Genomic DNA, 18,044 nt, shown 5'->3' with positions numbered 1-18,044 from the left:
TTACACCCAATTTAGAATTGATTCTTTTATTTAGCCTGCTGTGGTGTAGTTTTTTTTTATTTTTAATTTAAATCAATTTCATTGTGTTTACTTGTTTTGCTTGGATATAAAACCAACCAACCACTTTATATCATGAAAGTGTGTTTGCATTATTATTATTATTATTATTATTATTATTATTATTATTATTATTATTATTATTATATGTTCTCATAGCTGTAGCATGTTCTTCTTGCATGAGATAATTCAGAGTTTTCTGTTTGTAGACAAGCAGACGAGCCTATGGAGGAAGAGCCGGTGTTGTAGTGAGTGCAGATTTCCTATTGTGATTGTAAACCATCTTTATCACATTCTCGTGAGACCCCCTCGCCCCCCCACTTTCTCCCTCCGTTCCTCTGACGGTCATGTACTGCACTGCACCACACCTCGCCACACTGACCTGAGAGAGACGCAAGAGACAGGAGGAAACACGAAATTCATTTCTCAACTCATTTCAGCCAGTGGTTTGTATTTTTTTTTTTTTTTAATAAATAAAAAAAAAGCCAAGAGAATTTTCTCGAACTCTTTCCAAATCACATGAATTGAGCAAAGAGTTGTTTTTTTTTTTTCTTCGTCCTTGGAATATGCAGAAAAAGGAACACTGTATATCAGGAAAAAAAAAAGATGGATTATCTACTTTGTTAAACCCAGAAGGGTGAAGCACACATTTTCTTTTCTATTTTTTTTTTTTTTGTCTTCAAGGATGGGGTGAAAAAGGCAGCGTTGGAGAAACTTGCATAAGAAGCCCTCCCTATTTAACAAGAACCCAGCTGGATATTCCTATCGGGACACTTTTCTGTTTTGAAAGAGGGTGCTTGTTCTTGGGTGGTGTTTGGAGCCCCCTCTTGTGGAAAGTATGTATAGTTACAGGCATTGACTGAGTAAAACAAGGAAGCTCATCGCTCCTGCAATCCGAACCTTTCATGAGTTTGACAGCAATCGTCAAGCAAAGCTGAAAATGGGAAAAATATTATTATTGTTGTTGTTATTAGTGTTTTATTTTTTTTTTACCTTTTGTTTGAGCGGGGGAGGGAAGTTGCAGAAAGAACTTGGTGCCTTTTTTTTAAAAAAAGAGGAACCCCCCCCCCCCCCCACACTCATTACACTCATATTGGTTTAAAATGCCTTAATTTCCTCCAGTGATTGGATCATGAGAGATGTTTAATTGGTTTGATTCTCTCTCCCTCCCAGAAAGATTTTAAATGTTTTTTGTTTTTTCTTCTCTCTGTCTCACTCTACTGGAGTTCAGGGAGTAAATGAGGTAGGGGTTAAGGGTTAAAGGTCATCTTGGGGGTTTAAGTACCCCACTCCCCAGTATTTTGCCTCTGTTTGTTTGTTATTTTTATTTATTGTAACTAAAAATCAGATTGTGTATTTGTGATATAATGACCAATCATTTTTAATGTTCTTTGTTCTGTAAATACTAGATTATCTTCTTTGATCTCCTTTGTCACCAAAAAGAGATTTATTTTATTATAATTCCTTTTTTTTTGAACACTCACTTTTCTTCACAGAATAGACGGTTTAAATCCAACCAGATATACTTAATATAAAAGTATTATTTAATATTAAGAGCAGATCATTTGTATTTTATTTTTAAATTGATGGCTTGCTTGCACTAAATTGCTATTGGCGATCTATTTGTGGGCTACATTAACATTAGCAGAAGTGTTCCTTTCATATGGTTGGCATGCTACACTGTTGACTCCTCTGCATTGCTCATTTTATGGTCTGTGTTTTAAAATGTATTCTCTAATCTAAAACCTCAAATAAGTAAAGGTGCAGCTTGACAAGGCTTCCTCACTGAACTGTACAACTTGGTTCCGCTCTTAGATATGTTCCTGTAAATCCGTGTGGGGTGGGCGGGGGAAGCAATTTATAGCTGCACCCTACCTGTTTAACATCCTGCTAGGGTTTGGAATGTAAGATTACATTAAACACAGCCAGGGAAATGAGTGCCACAGAAAATGCAGCAACATTTCATGTAGAGTAAGAGACCCTGCCTGCTAATCCAGTGTACTATTCTTGTACCAGCACAGACCTCAGTGGGTACAGTCACTGTGTATAGGCTTCAGTGTGCTTTCAGACTTCCCTGGTGTTCAAAGCGCACTGTTCAAGAGAAAGTATTCAGAGAACTCCCCTCCAGTTTCCTCCCGCGCCTTCCTTTGCTGGACCTGTCTTGGCACTTTGCTGTCACCTTATGTTTGTTTGTATGTCTCGGTTGTTTTCCTGTCATCGTCAGTTTTTAAAATGTAATTTTTTTCACTCTCAACACTACAAGAAGCAACAGTGCTTCATTTCATGGGTTTTCTTGACATGGGGTAGATGGCATCCATGCTCAATGGACAGACTAATAGATAGTATAGCCAATACTCTACATATGTGCATATGCACCCTGCTAGCTTCACACGTCCATAGGGACGCTACAAAAATGTTGCAGCTATAAAAGAAAGCACAGTTTAAACGGCAGGATAGTTTTTGTTTTGTCATCAGACATTTTTTGAAAGTTTGAGCAACTTTTCCAATTGCTGTGTGTTTCCATGCATTTTCATTATTCATTGTCTTTATCTGTGATCGGAAATTGATATATGGGTTTAGTTTAGGAACTTCAGAACCACCCAATGTAAATAATAATAATAAAAAGAGTAATAAAATTATAAAAAAGTGTCCAGATGCTGTGCAGTATTGAAATGCATATCGTCTTCCCAGTAAATGGACTGTAGCGTGGGTCATACAGGCTCCTGACATTCAAATCCATCTCTGTCCAGTTACACACAGTGTGACCTCTTTCAGTCCACCTAAAGTCCTGGTGACTAGGATTCTCCAAGCAGCTTTGAAAGCCAGGTAGAGACTGCTACATTGAAGCAGCAACGTTTCAGAACCAGAATCAAAGGAAAGGACAAAATCAATGAAGTGGCATTTCAATTCATTTTCACAACAATAAAATGAGTTCTTGCATAGTGTCAGTGGTCGGTTTTAGGCAGCCTAAAAACACTCCACATTTCAGTCTCTTGTTATGAACATATTTTAGAATTGCAGGCTCTCTCGTGTGTCATTTTTGGATAGATTTTTTGCCATGACGCAGATTGCACAGGTTAAAGACTTGCAAGATAGGGATGCATGTTTGCGGTTTGGCCAGCAAGTTAGCTTGAAGTACTTTTATTCTTGGTCAACAACACCTCAACCTCATTTTTGCACAAAAATAAATCGCACCATTTCCATTAAACAGTGCTACAGTGCTACAATGCGCTGGAATATTTGATTTAAATGAGAAGTCAATTTGACTGCAGGCTGTGTGGTAAAGAGTGCTTCGGTATTTTTCCAAACTAATAATAATTTTATATTTTAATACCATCATGGGATGGAGGTCTCATCCAGTCCCTTGCTGCTCGACATGTCGATTTTTAATGTTAACTAATATTATAAAAATAGCTTGTCTTCTGTGGGCGTGCTTGTTCACAATAATACCGGAGGGGGCTAAGTGTATAGTCTCTCGCTGTTTTCAACGTGTGCGTGTTGTTTATTTGAAAGTGGTCCCGTCTCCCTTTGGTGTGAGTAAACAATAGCTAAGCTTGTCATTTTTAGTTTTGCCAAGGTAAGGGGAACGATCAGTGTGTTTGTTTGTTTTTTAAACGATTTTTTAATCGTTTCAACTTTAACCATAAATTGACAATTGCAGAAATGCTCATTCAGTGACCGAAGAAAATTATAATTTTGAATTCTAAGATGGATCCCATTCAGCAATATCACTGTCTTATGAGAAGCAATAGCACATCACCTTCACCTCGGAGAAAACGAGAGATTTAAAACGATGTACTGCAGACTAAATTGCTTTAGATGCCATATCCTTGTTGTTGCTCTTCTAGGTAGAGATTTGTGCACTTTCCCCTTCTAGCTGTTTTTCAGCTAAATTATACGTTGAACCCTATCCTCATTTCACTGGCATTTTAAAGCGATTTTGTTAACTGGTTGAACTGAAAAATGATCCACACGCCTTTCAAAGCATTACAATATTATTCACGCAGTGTTTAAACAACATTAATACGTATATATTTTATGTTCTGTTTTTATTTTTTTTATTTTATATATGCATAGCCATATTTACTTTGAGGGTTATATAAAATGTATATTTTCAGCTTCAAAAGAGATCTGATTCTGTACATACACTGTTTTCTACAGTTAAGTTGGGCTGGGGATAGATTTAGAATGTGACAGATTTTTTTTGTATGTAAAGTTTGATGCTGTTGTAAAAGGGAGACTGACAAGTTTGGACTTTGTTCAATCAAAACACATTCCTTGAAATGTCTTTATGAGGATGACTTTATTCACGTGACAATGCTATATAGATGCTATTTATATTTGTATGCACTGTATATAAAATACACGCAAATGATAATATTCTAAATTCAGTGCCCATTGGTATTTTAATCTCCATATTGGACGTACATGTGGTGCCATCTTGTGGTCGGCTGTGGTAATTACCGCATCAAATGTTAAAACCTTTTTTTTTTCCAGCACTGTAACAGGTGTTTCAATAAAGTCTAAAACCTTAATTTAAACAATCCCATCATCATCATCATCCACTATTCATACACATAAACCTGACAATTATTTTCTGCACAGTTAGATTGCCAGTCCTGTTTTAACTCCTTTGTGGGGGATCCAACTCCTGGCTTATTCTTTTTAATATGTTTTTAGTATTTGTTTTATTGTGTTTTGAATTATTATTGTCCGCTGGGTGGACATACTCTGGTACTCAGTGTGCATTTGAAATGACAATCGACAGATTTTTAGGCACAGTCTGATCCAGCGGTTCACTGTGGGGTCTCTTATTGGTATTAAAAACATAATTATTCATTAATAGTTTAAAATCCAGATCGTTTCCAATTACTCAATCAATTTATGTTTTTTTTTTTTATGTATTATTAATTGCAGACCCAAACCCATGCTGAACAATTTACTACCAATGACACTGCTAGCTTTACTAAATACACATGTGATGTGTGCTGTTCACCTTGTTCTGACCTGCTTGGTGGGTTATTAATATCTATAGACGCAATGGAGGATGTTCCTCTCCTCCTTATTATATGTCTGTATGTGCCAGTGTAACAGTATGTAATACAATGTCACTGTTTGACACTGCAGTACATTCAACAGTAGATGCTGGCTTCTCTGTCTGTGAGATGCTGTGATTTTGGTTCCAGTACGAATCTTTAAACCGTTTTTGAATGAATGTACATTTAAATAAACAAAAAAAAGTTGTATTTTGAATATGATACTGTCTTATTTTCAAGATTAACAGGGCAGAAGAGCAAAGGTGTATTATACAAGTATAGGATATTTTAATACAACAAATATATATTTTTAAACAAATATAACTGGACAGATAAATGGGATGTCAGGGTCTAGTCAATAGCTGTGTAGATCTTTACAGTTAAGTTAAAGTAGGATATATGCATCTAAGGGTTAGGATGGGATTCTGTTCCATTTTAGCTTTGGGGAAATGCTGATGTGCAATTAAGTAAACAATATTTGAGATAGGCTTGAGAATTTGAGAATACATATATGATATATTTATCAGATCACAAAAAAATTGCTCTACATTTGCTCTAGTAATTGTGTGAACTTATTCCCCAAAAACAGAAAAAATGCTTTTAAAAAAAAAAAAAACTAATTTAAGTAATCTTAGTATACATAGATTAATTTAGCAGAACTTTCAATTAGTCTTCAGTGCTGGAAAGAATTGAATTCTGTAAGTAAAGGGTATACAAACACTATCTCTGTAGTAAGAAAGAAAAACAAACAAGACCTCCACACTCTATCCCCCGTTGCATTGAAACCGAGTCACGTATTCCTGCTGCAAAACATATAATTTCTGTGATTTAAAATAAAATCCAATTTCAAATGCACATGACTGAAATGGCTAGGTGACCTAGATGTGTTGTATCAGGTATTGGGGCAGCTGGCAGGGAATTTATTTATTTTTTTTTTTTGCAGAGCGACCTTTAGTTAGATTACTGAAGTGCTCTTCTAGTGTTTTCTAGGTTAGCAAAGCAAGGAGTAAGCGTACATGGATCTGTGATTTGTGTTCGAGGCATTCAGACAGGGTCGTGACTCTTTCCAAAGCACTGTTTGCTTGCGTCTGTTTGCTGATCACAGACTGATCAGGAACAAAACTCATGCAAGTGGCTTGAGCTGATTTGGGCACTAATAATAAATGAGAAGGAATGCATATTACCTGCCTTATTGTAGCAGATTGTTCTTGCAATCCAGACATACTGTACATGTGACTCCTTTCATCGCAGCAATATGGTTTTATATAGACATTCAACTGTGGGTCTTTAATGCATATGCATTCCTTATTGTGTCCTGCGAACGCTATACAGAATGACCTCTTACAATTTCTGCCATAAAGTTTTGACAGCTCCTTGTTAATGGGCAGATTCCTGTGCTTCGATATTTGGTGGCACTGTCTGGTTGCCTGTCATTCACCCTTTTTGAACAAACGAGGCAATAACACATGCGGTTTGAATGGGGTTTCTGATTGCAGTACCAATGGGAGTCCCACACTCGGTTTCTTACAATTTAAACACAGTTGAAATGCCAGCCGTCTTTCAGTTGTAACAGCTTGGGTGAATTAAAATACATTTCCCTTCGGTGTTAGTAATCGCTGGAGGGGTGTGTAGGATTTCTTGTTCTGCCTGTGGGGAAGGTGGGTGCTTCGCGAGTCAGAATGTGCAGTTTTTACTGAGGTGTAAAATGTAAAACGCAGTCTGCAGGTATAGATTTGCCCGTCAGTGTCGGGTCTGTAGAATTACAATAGATTAAAAAAAAAAGGAAGTTAACATAGGAGTCTGTTTTTGTAGTTTTTTCTGGCCACAGAATAAGCAGCCACAAATGTTCAATTACTTTGAATTCAGATTTCACCCAATGAGTTTGATAAACTGAGAAGGGCAATGCGTTTTACTATACAAAAATAATAAAACCATGTTCTGTGACATTTTCAAATTGGTGGCCTATAACGGCGATCGCAGACAGCAGTCACGCCTCGTCGCTCGTGGGTGCTCTTGTAGAACAATTCTGAAGAGCTGAATGCTTTGGAAAAGCTCTATCGAGTTTCACTGCACAGCCCGTGGGTACTTAGACATGCATGGCTTAATCTTTGAGACAAGCATGTGCTACTAGAAACTGATTGATCCATGTCACAAAATGCTTGATCCATGTCCCCATCATGATCTTCCTTAGCTGTCGGAGACTTTACACATGGGACTTTTTTATACTTCTATATAGTCTGTATTTGTGCACATAGACACTTCTTTCCCCTTGTACAGAGTGGTGGTTTATAAAGTGGGTATCTGTCCCCAGCTGCCTGTGAAACCTGCACATTTCTATATATCCACACGGCTGTCTACACATCTGGTTAGGCGTGACCCAGGCCTTTTGAGTTCCAACGTGCCTGGGCAAGCTGTTGGGCTTGCAAGTTTAACTCCCAAAACTGAGCTGCAGATTAGAATTTTTTTTTCTTTGTTTGGGTGATATTATTTTTTTGATGATCACTTCTGCTTTAACACATTCCTCTGTATTCGCAAGTTTTTGTTTTTGACAATCTGGGAAATCCACATACAGTTAAACAAGCCACAAAGTTACTTTAAAAAAATAAAAATAAATAAATAAATGAAATAATTCGCACTTCACAAAGTCTAGAGCTGTAATGGTTGGGGAAGTGTTTTTTTTTTTTTAAATAAATATTGTAGGCTAGATTCACGGTGGGTATAAGACTTCCATTACATAGCAGTTTAAGCCATTATAGGTTTGACCTTATGACCTATATACATTAGTCAATTAGGCCTATAGGAAAACCTGGACCAGATCACACCAATATGGAATGGGGGAAGTCTTAATCCCATCCCTGATGTACCTCAGGGGTTAAGTGTTAGAGTAGGTAGCGTGGTTCAGAAAAATAGAGCGTTACCCGTCCCCACGTGTTGCTACAACTGTTTAAATAACGAACCTGTCATTTTTCTTTCCATTGTAACGTCCTGACAATTTTTTACACTTAGAACTTTAAAGTCTGTTTCAAAGTTATTTTCAAAATGTCCGCTCTAGTGCACTGGGGTTTGAGATCTGTCCTCTCAAAAAAACCAAAACCCTTAAAATGGCTTTTCCATTCCGTACTATGGATCGTTATTGCTGTGTTATCTGTTTGACAATGTGGGTAATAATCCATACACTATCAGTGCACTAGAGCGGACATTTTGAAAAGAGCTTTGAAACACTTAAAATTAGTGTAAAAAGTTGTCCGGGGGGGGGGGGGGGGGACGACCGACATAATTTGAGCTACAGGTTTCATAAATCAAGTAGGAACATACATTTTGTAGCTTTCCTGGTGGTCAGAGAGAGAGAAAGTCATTTTTTAAATGATTTCTGGTTAAAAAACGAAATAACGGAGGGATTCTATTTCTTTAAAAAAAAAATACAATAAAGAAAATGGATCGAATGCATTTTTAATGTGGGTTTTTTTTTTTTTTTTTTTTTTTTTTTTGTATCATAAAACACATCTGGTAGATCCTACAAACCGTGTCGATGCTAAATGTCCTATTCTGTAGAACTAGAGTCTGTGTCTTTAGTGGCTGACAAGCAATATTGTGTTGTATAAGATGTTAATTTTGTCAATATACATGTTATTATTTGATGACGAAATTGATGTAGACACTCACTTTAAAAAATACAAAAACACGTTGTCTTTCTTGTGTCTCTAACCTCTCTGTTCTTTCTCTTCGGTGTTTAAAGTCAAGTATTTTGTATCATCTTATGACATTTGTCTTTGTGTAAATAAATGAATTCGTTTCTGCCACACAGAGTCTGGGTCACTGTGTGTTTATTTAACAGACGTGTTTCTGCAAGTGGGAGATTTCTTACAATTTCTGGTTCTAGGTATTATGAAATAAAACATTTATAATTCTCAACTCCCACAAGTGTGCGTTTTAATATTTGCTATTCTCAACATCCCAACGCTGCAAAATATAAATAAAAAGATGTATAATTTAGTCTGTTAATGGTTCATAACTTCCTGATAAAATTAGCGGTGATTTGCTGCTGTACACAGTCCAGTTGTACATTCACAGACCCGATTACATTTTTAGATCCCTCCCCTGCCCGGCCGTTGCCACGTTTAGTTACTGGTTTTTCAACGTTTAAAATAACAGGGAGGCAAAAGGGACATACTTCCTTCTCAGACACAGACCGGGAGCTGTACAGGGGGCTTGGACCGTGCTTGCGCTGTGCATGTCGAACCAATACATCATACACACAGACAATGTATTTAATGTTGCAGTGAGACAATCTGAGGGCTGCTGTGTTCTGTACAGAAACTTAAAAAAGAAAGTTATATTTAATGATGGGACATGCATCCCGATCATGCATAAGTTTAGCGTCCATACTGCTACAGGCATCTTAACTTGTTAGGATTTAAATGTGGTTAATTACTACAATAAATATCATCAAACGCGCTTGACGCTTACACCTATTTTTCTGTTTCATCTGTTATTTAAATTATCAGCGGAGTTACTGCGAGTAGCATGCCCGGCTTACCCTGGTAGGTTGTGAATATATTCACAACTCGCCTGCTTCACATTAAACTTGGTGTACCCAGCATAGGGGATTATGTTTGCCAGTATGAAGGTTAATTCACCGTGTAAATTTTTTTTTTTTTTGGGTTCCTGGGTAGTAAGTGTTATTTCCTAGTTGCTTATGCCTCAAAAGTATAGAAAATGGGTATTATTCACCACAAACTTTGCTTTTGTGACCAGGACAGTGATATTTTGAAATTTACCTATTTCCAATAAGAAAACGGGCGAATTTGTGTCTTTTCTTCACATAAAGTCAGAAAAAACAACATATGAATCCAAATTAACATGTATTTATACTAAAGTAATACAAAAATGACTACAAAAGATTTAGAAGTGAGTAGTCTTTTTGGTTGGGGTAGTATGGGTTTCTCTCCTCAGCTCCACCTCTGAAATTGTCATCTGGATCTACAACGTCTTCCTCGCTCTCTGAGTTGCTGCTCTCTTCTAAAGACGGCTGCTCTCTCTCCGGAGGAGTGGGTACGGGGAGCTCATGGCAGTGTGGCACCGGGGCGATGGATGAAGGAAGGTCCGGATACGTGATAGCAGGTACATTCTTGCTAGTCCAACGTTTGGAAGGGTCCACCATGCAGAAGTAGCAGTTGCTTGAGTGGTCAGTGGGTTCCTGACAAATTCTTGGGATAGCGAACTTCATGGCTCTCTTTTCCCCTCTGTACCATCCTACAAAAATATATTTATTTCACCCATGACACATGTGTAAGAGATTCTCGCAACATTTTTCATATATGATATATTTTTTCAATAACATTGAAAATTGTAAAACATTTTAAAATTAAAAACTTTTACAATTTTAAAAATTTTAACAAATTTTATAACATAAAATTCCGACAGCAATTGTCCATCTTACCTTCCAGAGTTTTTTTGCAGTGCTCGCAGGTGAAATGAGGTGCCCAGGGTTTGTCTTGATCCCCGACAGGCATGCCGAAATATGCCTTGTAGGCCTCACACATCTTAGTAGATGCTTCCACTGAGTACTTTTTCGCTCTTGTCTTGATAAATTGGCCGCAGACATAGCAAAATGCGTCTGCCGGATGCTTGCAGCCTCCTGATGCCATCTCAGAAAAATGCAGATATGTATCCACTTAGGCAGCTGGAACTAAACTGAACTGGTGGGCTTAAGGCCCCTGTATTTATACTACTATTTATATTACTGGAAAGTTCTAGAAAGTTCTAGAAGTTACTCCGTTTACTCAGCACTGAATCTATCTGGAATGTTCTGGAAAATAGGTTAATTTCAAAATATCACTGTTCTGGTCACAAAAGCAAAGTTTGTGGGGAATAATAGCCATTTTCTATACTTTTGAGCCATAAGCAATTAGGAAATAACACTTACTACCCAGGAACAAAAAAAAAAAAAAATTGTTACATGGTGTTATCAAACTTCAAACCAACTTTACCACGGTACGCGAGTTCTGTTTGTTGCCGTAACTGGAAGATAGTTGAGGGAATGCGAAAGAGCTTTGTGTATGTGTGGACCGACTCATTTTGCGAATACATCACGTACACACAACAACAAACACGTTTTCAAGGTAATGGATATCATCGTAGCCAAGGTCAGAATGATGCTAGATTCGAGATCTGATTTTATTTAGTGAGAAAAACAAATACAGTTTTGTTTGTGGGGGCATTAGATATAGATATAGATATATAGATATAGATATAGATATAGATATAGATATAGATAGATAGATAGATAGTTGTTTAATCCACTAATAATAGCATTGCAATATTAAAATGTTTCATAGCTAATATATATTGTACATGAAACGGCATAGACTGTTTGTGCAATATAGTTACACAAACCACCCCATTAGAACAGATCGTTAAAAAAAATGCATCTCTGATTGCCGTTTATAAATAAATTAATAATAATAATAATAATAATAATAATAATAATCATCATCATCATCATTTCCCTGCGCGCCCCACTCTGGCTGCTGGTCTAAGCGCGCATTATTTATTTAGGAATCATCACGGGGTAATGCGTCTGTTGCCCCCCCCCCCCCCCCCATATGACGCATGGCGTAGGCTTACGTAAGGCTGGCGCTCCGGTTTCCTGGCTGACAAGATGGCGGCTCCTGGACCGGGGGAGTACTTCAGCGTCGGCAACCAGGTCTCCTGCCTCACCTGCTTGGGGCAGCGCCTCCAGGGGGAGGTCGTGGCCTTCGACTACCAGTCCAAGATGTTGACTTTGAGTATCCTTTTAGCGTCTCGGCGTGGCGGCGGCGGCTCGGTGTCCTCTCGTGGTACGAGGGGCCTGGGGGTAACCGGTTACCACTCTTACCAGATAGTGAGCCGACGGCCGCGCAGGCGTAGTTAGAGCGGCACCCCCACCAGGTAGATTGGGCTAATCTGAAACATTCAAACCCGGTACCGACAAGGGTCTCCTTATAGTGGACCGGGAGCTGGTTGTGGACGATGAACAGAGGTGGTTGCACGCGTGCGGTTCTCAATGGAATTGATGGAGGTTCGTTAGGGTTGCCTCTGGAGCACTATCTGGCAGCTCCAAAGGGACATCATGGCTGTTTTAATATAATATATATATAATGTGATTTAAACAGAGAATATTCGCTGATAAAGCGTAGGTTTCGTACTTGTTACAAACCCATTTGCCTGTGTTGAGTCGGATGGCCTTTTTTTGTTTTAACGCTACACGCTATTCATGCGATTTGTCGAAATGAAGACAGTGTGTGTAAATTAGTCAGTTGCCCCAGTCGTACAGAGATGTCCGCCCGTTTGATGTGACTTTTTTTATTGTTAATGTTTTATTCCGAGGTATATATTTATTTAACTCTATACATGGTTAGTTGGTTGTTTTTTCATAGTTTTTGTCGGTCATGACCGGGATGCAAATACAGTATTTCGATATTGTGGTTTGTTTGTTTCAATGGGAAGGCTGCATTCGGCCTGTAATAAAGCATTCAATCAGTCTATTCAGTTCAGTTCTAATCGTAATTTTCAGACAACCCTGTTTAGTGTCAGTTTTTAAACCTTTGCATGTACAGTAATTAATGTTTTATTTTTGCATATTTAAACAATGTTATGTTAGTTTCGGATTAAAACGTTTTAAACCAGGGCAGCGTGAGTTGCTCAGTTTTAGTAACTGGTGCAGAAACCAGCGAGGTTATAACCAGGATTAAATGCAGCTGTATATTACCGCTCTGCGAGAAATGATTTTAGTCCCGCACTGTTTTCAGAGGAGCACCGTTTGTTTTGCATGCTCGCTGTGTACTGTTGCTTCACGACCTTCTTGTTTATTTCAACATACTGTCACACGCAGTTAAACTTGTACAGTAAGTAGTTGTGTTTAGAAAACAGACCGTTTACAATAGGGGTTAACTTGTTTCATACAGTTGTGTTTATGTTAGCGACTTGTATCAACAGCCCTTAAACATATAAAATGCTTACTCCAATCGCTTGAAACCTACCTAGGAGTATACTGTAGGCAGTGCTTTGATTTCAGAAGGGGACAGTTTATTTGTGGTTGGACAGCTTGTCTGATTATCTCTCCATCCATTTCCGTGTTTTAATAGGCGTAGTAATTAAGGTCAACTTTATGGAAGCACCAGTTTATTGCAAGTAAACTGAAAGAAAAACAGTTTGGCAGCCATGTGGTGTGACTGGGTAATGAGTCACCCCTTCCTCAATGTACTGGAAACTCGGTGGTGGTGTTAAAACAAAGTCGCATATTCTGAGGATGTGGTATGTATGGCCTAACAGTTAGAGCTGAGGACTTGGAGCCAAGTAATGCCTCTGGGATTGAATGCCATCACACTCAGCAAACTGTATATTTGGGTCCAGACAACGATTGCCCAGTGCTTTGCAGAAACTTGAGTTATGGATGTCTTGTCACACAGGTGAACTCCATGACATACAAGGATAGGGAGAGAACTTTGAAGTCCAAGTCAAGGTGATAGAAAGCCAGAATAATAATTGATCTGGTATTTCTACGCATTTGTACACTTGCAGAGTTTGATACAAATTTGGTTCCTATTGCCTTTGAAGTTTAATCTGTGAATCAAAGTGGTGACGTTGACATGTGTTAAATTGGCCGATTTGGACATGATTTTGTACAAGTACACAGTTGGGTATTATCTTGGTTTCTATAAATTTTTGGCAAAATCCATTAAATGTAAGAGTCATGCCTGCCATCTTTCACAGTGGAGATGTTGTCTGTCTAAACTAAGTCATGACGACAATTATGTTATTTTCTGCTGGTCAGGTGTTTATGTGGTTGGCGTGTACTTTTTTTTGGATTTTCTAGGAAGTCTGAAACTTTTTGTAAAAGAACAAAGGTACAGTATATGGCTGCGATTAATTTTTAGAGAGCTTAAAGAGTATGAGGTGATTATCATGTATTAATGAATTTGATGCATTGATTGTGGGCAATGCTTTTCTACCTCATTGTGTTAATGCGATAACCTGCTCTCCATCTCTGGTATTTACTGTATGTTTATTGGACTTTACACTAAATTATATTATGTGCTGGAATCGACGTTGATTATTTACAGGGAGTTGTATAATTCATTTTACAGTAGTAACGGGAATAGATTTTATGAACACCCCCTCACTCTTCAGTCCCAGTTTTTTTAGAGTGGATATGACGACTACAGCTGCAATGCTTTTGATCTCTGTGCTACAATGTCATGTAAAGGGCATCGATGTACAGTACAGTGAATCGTTTTACCGCTGCTGGAAGTATGTCTTTGCTTTACAACGTAATGGAACCATGCAGCTTGAGCCTGCATATACTCCTGGTGTATTGGAATTTATTGTGGTATCCTTAGTCCTAGATTTAGAAACTCTTGTGCTTGCGCTCACTTTTGTTTAAAAAATGAGACATGTTTTGCTGAAAAGTCTTTCTCTTGTGTGTTCCAGCATTTGTTTTTTGCTCTGCATCTTAAAGGTGCCGTGAGTTTACACGGTGTATTGCAGCTAACTGCCTAATGGTTTCAGGTTTAAAAGTCGTGTGTGTTTTTCAGTTGATATTCCCTTGACTCCGCTCCCTTGCAGAATGCCCCTCCTCCAGTGGGAAGCTCAACCTCAGTGACGTTCTCCTGATTAATTTAGCGTACGTTTCGAATGTGGATATAATAAATGACCGCACTGAAACGCCGCCTCCTCTAGCATCCCTGAATGTTAACAAGGTAGGTGGTTCAGAACCTGGTGGTGATCGAAGTCTCACCCCTGCTCTGTAGGACGACTTTTGCCAAGGTAATAGGCTGCAATAGTAACAAGATGTTTCATCTGTTACCAGGGGGACGTAATGTCTAAATGTACTACCTTAACTCCTCTGGAATAAATCTAATTTACTCATTAAGTGCCACTCGGAGCCTCTAGATCAGGGGTCTCCAACCCTGGTCCTGGAGAGCTGCTGTGGCTGCTGGTTTGTTTCAACCAATCTCTGTTACTCAATTGAACCAATTATTGACTCAGTCAAGATTAACAGGTGTTCCAGATTTTTAGCCACTGCTGATGTAAAGACACGTATAAAACCTGCTGGATAGGGGCTCTCCAAGACCAAGGTTGGAGTCCCCTGCTCTACATGGTACTGCTTTTCCAGTAACCCTTGCATTCACTTCTTTGTTAATGTAGATGGTAAAGAGGCTCAGTCGGTACTCTGCTAGAATATGATTGTCCTACTCTGCCAGTCAGTATGGGTTTAGCCATACAGTAAGGTCATGAGTCTATGTACTGTATTTGCCATATATCCATGTTTCTGTTCTATATGCATTGAGAATGACAGTGTAGCTAATTAAAGCGCTTTCACCTGATAGTAGATTTTGATTGTGTTGGTACATTTCTTGCCTAATAAAACTGTTTTGTTAGTGAAACTCACAGGTTTGACCGGTCTGTGCTGAGTTTTAATGTGAAATGTCTCTCTCCCCAGCTTGCCATCCGAGCACGGGCGGAAAAGGAAGACAAGTTATCCCAAGCGTATGCAGTTAGTGCTGGAGTGTCTGTGGAGGGCCAGCAGCTTTTTCAGACTATACATAAAACGTAAGTGAATTGAACAAAGGTTGTAGCAAGTCAATGGTAAATGAAATCCAGTAGGTAAGCAAAGTTCTCTTGTTGCAATTTGAATTTTGGGCCAGACTGACCAACTAACTTGCTGTGTCATTTGGGGGGGTTCCCTTGATTACCTGGATCTGTGAGAAGACTGCCAAGATATTTAGCATTCAGTAAATCTGGTGCCTAGTGTGTCTTAAGTATGCATTAATGTACCTTTGGTAATAATTGCTTTGTACGTTGCAGCTGTCAAGCACATGTTTTTTAGGACGGTGGTTTTAAACCCCCCCCCCCCCCCTGTTTCTTGCATTCCAGCATCAAAGACTGTAAATGGCAGGAGAAGAATATCATTGTGATGGATGATGTTGTTATCACACCGCCTTACCAGGTCGACAACTGTAAAGGCAAAGAGGGGGGAAGCGCGTTAAGCCATGTACGCAAAATAGTAAGTATGGCCCAGCACACGGGAGCAGAAAGTAGAGAAATGCAACATCGGGGCGGCAATGCTCAGAGAAGTTAGAAACCACCTTCATGTCGGCTTTTGTTTGGATTGGCATACATGGCACATGTTGAATTTGGACAGTTTTTGTTACGACAGTCGAAAGGGGGTTTTGTACCAGCTGCAGCAGCTTCAACAAAATCATTATTATTAACTAGACATTTAGCAGACGCTTTTATCCAAAACGACTTACAGAGACTACGGGGTGAGCTATGCATCAACAGCAGCAGCTGCTGCAGAGTCACCTCGGTTTTAAGTCTCATCTTCTACAGTGGTTACAATCTATCCTTGCCCTATCCTTGCAGGGGCTTGTGGGCTGAGTTGTCGGAATCTCCCTCTATGGTGGCGGGCGGTCTCCTGTGCTCGACTCATCTTTCTGCTTTCTGTTTGCCTTGCAGGTTGAGAAACATTTTAAAGATGTGGAAACGCAGAAGGTAATGCAACGTTCAACGGCACAGCAAGTACAGAAGGACTCGGCTTTGTCGTCTTGAGCCAGTGAACCCTAGGGACGGGGTGTTACATTCTGTTGCCAGACAGACTGCGCCATGTCTCTTCCCCCTGCCTGCCAGTCTGTCCGGCAGGGGCAGGGGGAGGGGTTAATTCCATCAGTTCATTGTGTCTGGGAGACCTAAACAATTAAAGAAAGCTGACAGAATTCTCAAATTAGACTTTTTAAAGAGAAATAATTTTAAGAAAAAAACATACAGTTTATTAAACTAATTTTTTCCTACTTTCCTCTTTTGCCCCCCCCACCCCCCCCTCCACATAATGCTCTTGTTTTTTGTTTTTGTAATCTCCAAAAAATTCTGCGGTCAGAAAGTTTGTTAGTTTTATTTTTTGTGTTTTTTACTTGCTGTATCCATGTTCAACCAGTTTTATATATATATATTTTTTCCTCTGTATCATTTCATGAAAACATAATGTGACTTGAAACCCCACACTTTACAAAAAAAGACATTTTCTAAAAATAAAAGTAACAAAAAATTCTGACTAAATAGCTTTTGGAAGGAAATGTTTTTTTTTTATATATATAAATAATGTAGGAACATTACGGAAAGGGTACTGTCACTTGCGTGCAAGTGGCAAAAAAAAAAAATGAAATGAGAAATTACGTTGTAAAATTTGAACTTTTAAAAGGAATTTCTTGACTGAAGTGGTGATCTTACAGCTCTAAAACACCTCGGCCATTTTGCTTATTTTGAGCGTCATTTTATTACTTTTATTTATGGTATTTTTTATTTAATTTTTTTAATTTGAATTCTTGATACTTTTTGGGGGTTCTCCAGCCCTGCCAAAACGAGTTCTCTGGAACAGCCACTGCTATGCAGGGAGTCCTATACTTTCCTTGTGTGTGTGAAGCATCAGGTGCGATACTTCCAATGTTGTGTTAGGTTTTTATAAAGTAATGATAATACAAGGTCCTACCTCCTGGGATACGGGACCATTTTGTGCAGTGCATCCACCAGTAGGGACACCTTTCTTCCTCCGTAAACAATTTAGTTTAAAACCTGAATTGGATGTGAATAAGTTATTCCCCACATCCAAAGTCCTCTATGCATTCCTGCCTAGTTTTGCAAACCGATTCCTCTGAATATTGTTGTCGACTGGATGTCATTGCTCAGTGTATTGTACCGCGCAGCTCTCTGATTACAGTCATTGTCTTCCTGTATTTTCCAGCTGGAGTGCCTGTATTTATTTTTTTCAATTACAGTACAGGAGATTGCTTTGATCTGGGAGTGCTGTAATCTGAATGGGCATTAGGTGTTGCAGCTGCCTATTAATAAATATTACTCTCCAGCCTAGACCTGCTACTAAAACTAGGCTGGCATGAGAAAGGACAGCTGTATGTT

The 18,044-nt window shown here is 38.8% G+C and overlaps 2 protein-coding genes across 12 annotated transcripts in view; both read left to right on the top strand.

The window, feature by feature from the left end:
* LOC117434694 (histone deacetylase 5-like) overlaps positions 1-8,899 on the top strand; it is a 51,558-nt gene extending 42,659 nt beyond the window's left edge. For 9 of the 10 annotated variants that reach the window (XM_059003379.1, XM_059003381.1, XM_059003380.1 and 6 more), the window contains one exon: positions 267-8,899. In XM_059003379.1, the coding sequence (XP_058859362.1) occupies positions 267-306 (40 nt within the window). In that variant the 3' untranslated portion in view covers positions 307-8,899. The remainder of the gene's footprint in view (positions 1-266) is intronic. The other variant, XR_009309245.1, reaches the window with a different exon arrangement.
* A 2,807-nt stretch (positions 8,900-11,706) lies between these two features.
* On the top strand, positions 11,707-17,677 carry LOC117434608 (protein LSM12 homolog A-like). Of its 2 annotated transcripts, none has more exons than XM_034057193.3 (5): positions 11,707-11,881; positions 14,700-14,833; positions 15,577-15,686; positions 16,011-16,140; positions 16,593-17,677. In XM_034057193.3, the coding sequence occupies exons 1-5, from the start codon at positions 11,755-11,757 to the stop codon at positions 16,683-16,685; spliced, it is 594 nt and encodes a 197-aa protein (XP_033913084.2). In that variant the 5' UTR covers positions 11,707-11,754; the 3' UTR covers positions 16,686-17,677. The 2 variants fall into 2 exon arrangements, with proteins under 2 accessions (XP_033913084.2, XP_058859084.1); XM_059003101.1 differs by lacking the exon at positions 11,707-11,881 and adding an exon at positions 12,013-12,153.
* The last annotated feature ends 367 nt before the right edge of the window (positions 17,678-18,044 follow it).

This window comes from Acipenser ruthenus, chromosome 28 (genome assembly GCF_902713425.1).
Source record: "Acipenser ruthenus chromosome 28, fAciRut3.2 maternal haplotype, whole genome shotgun sequence".
In the NCBI taxonomy this organism is placed as follows: Eukaryota; Metazoa; Chordata; class Actinopteri; order Acipenseriformes; family Acipenseridae; genus Acipenser; species Acipenser ruthenus.
The sequence above is the reverse complement of the archived record's forward strand: the minus strand, read 5'-3'. Positions and strand labels throughout refer to the sequence as shown.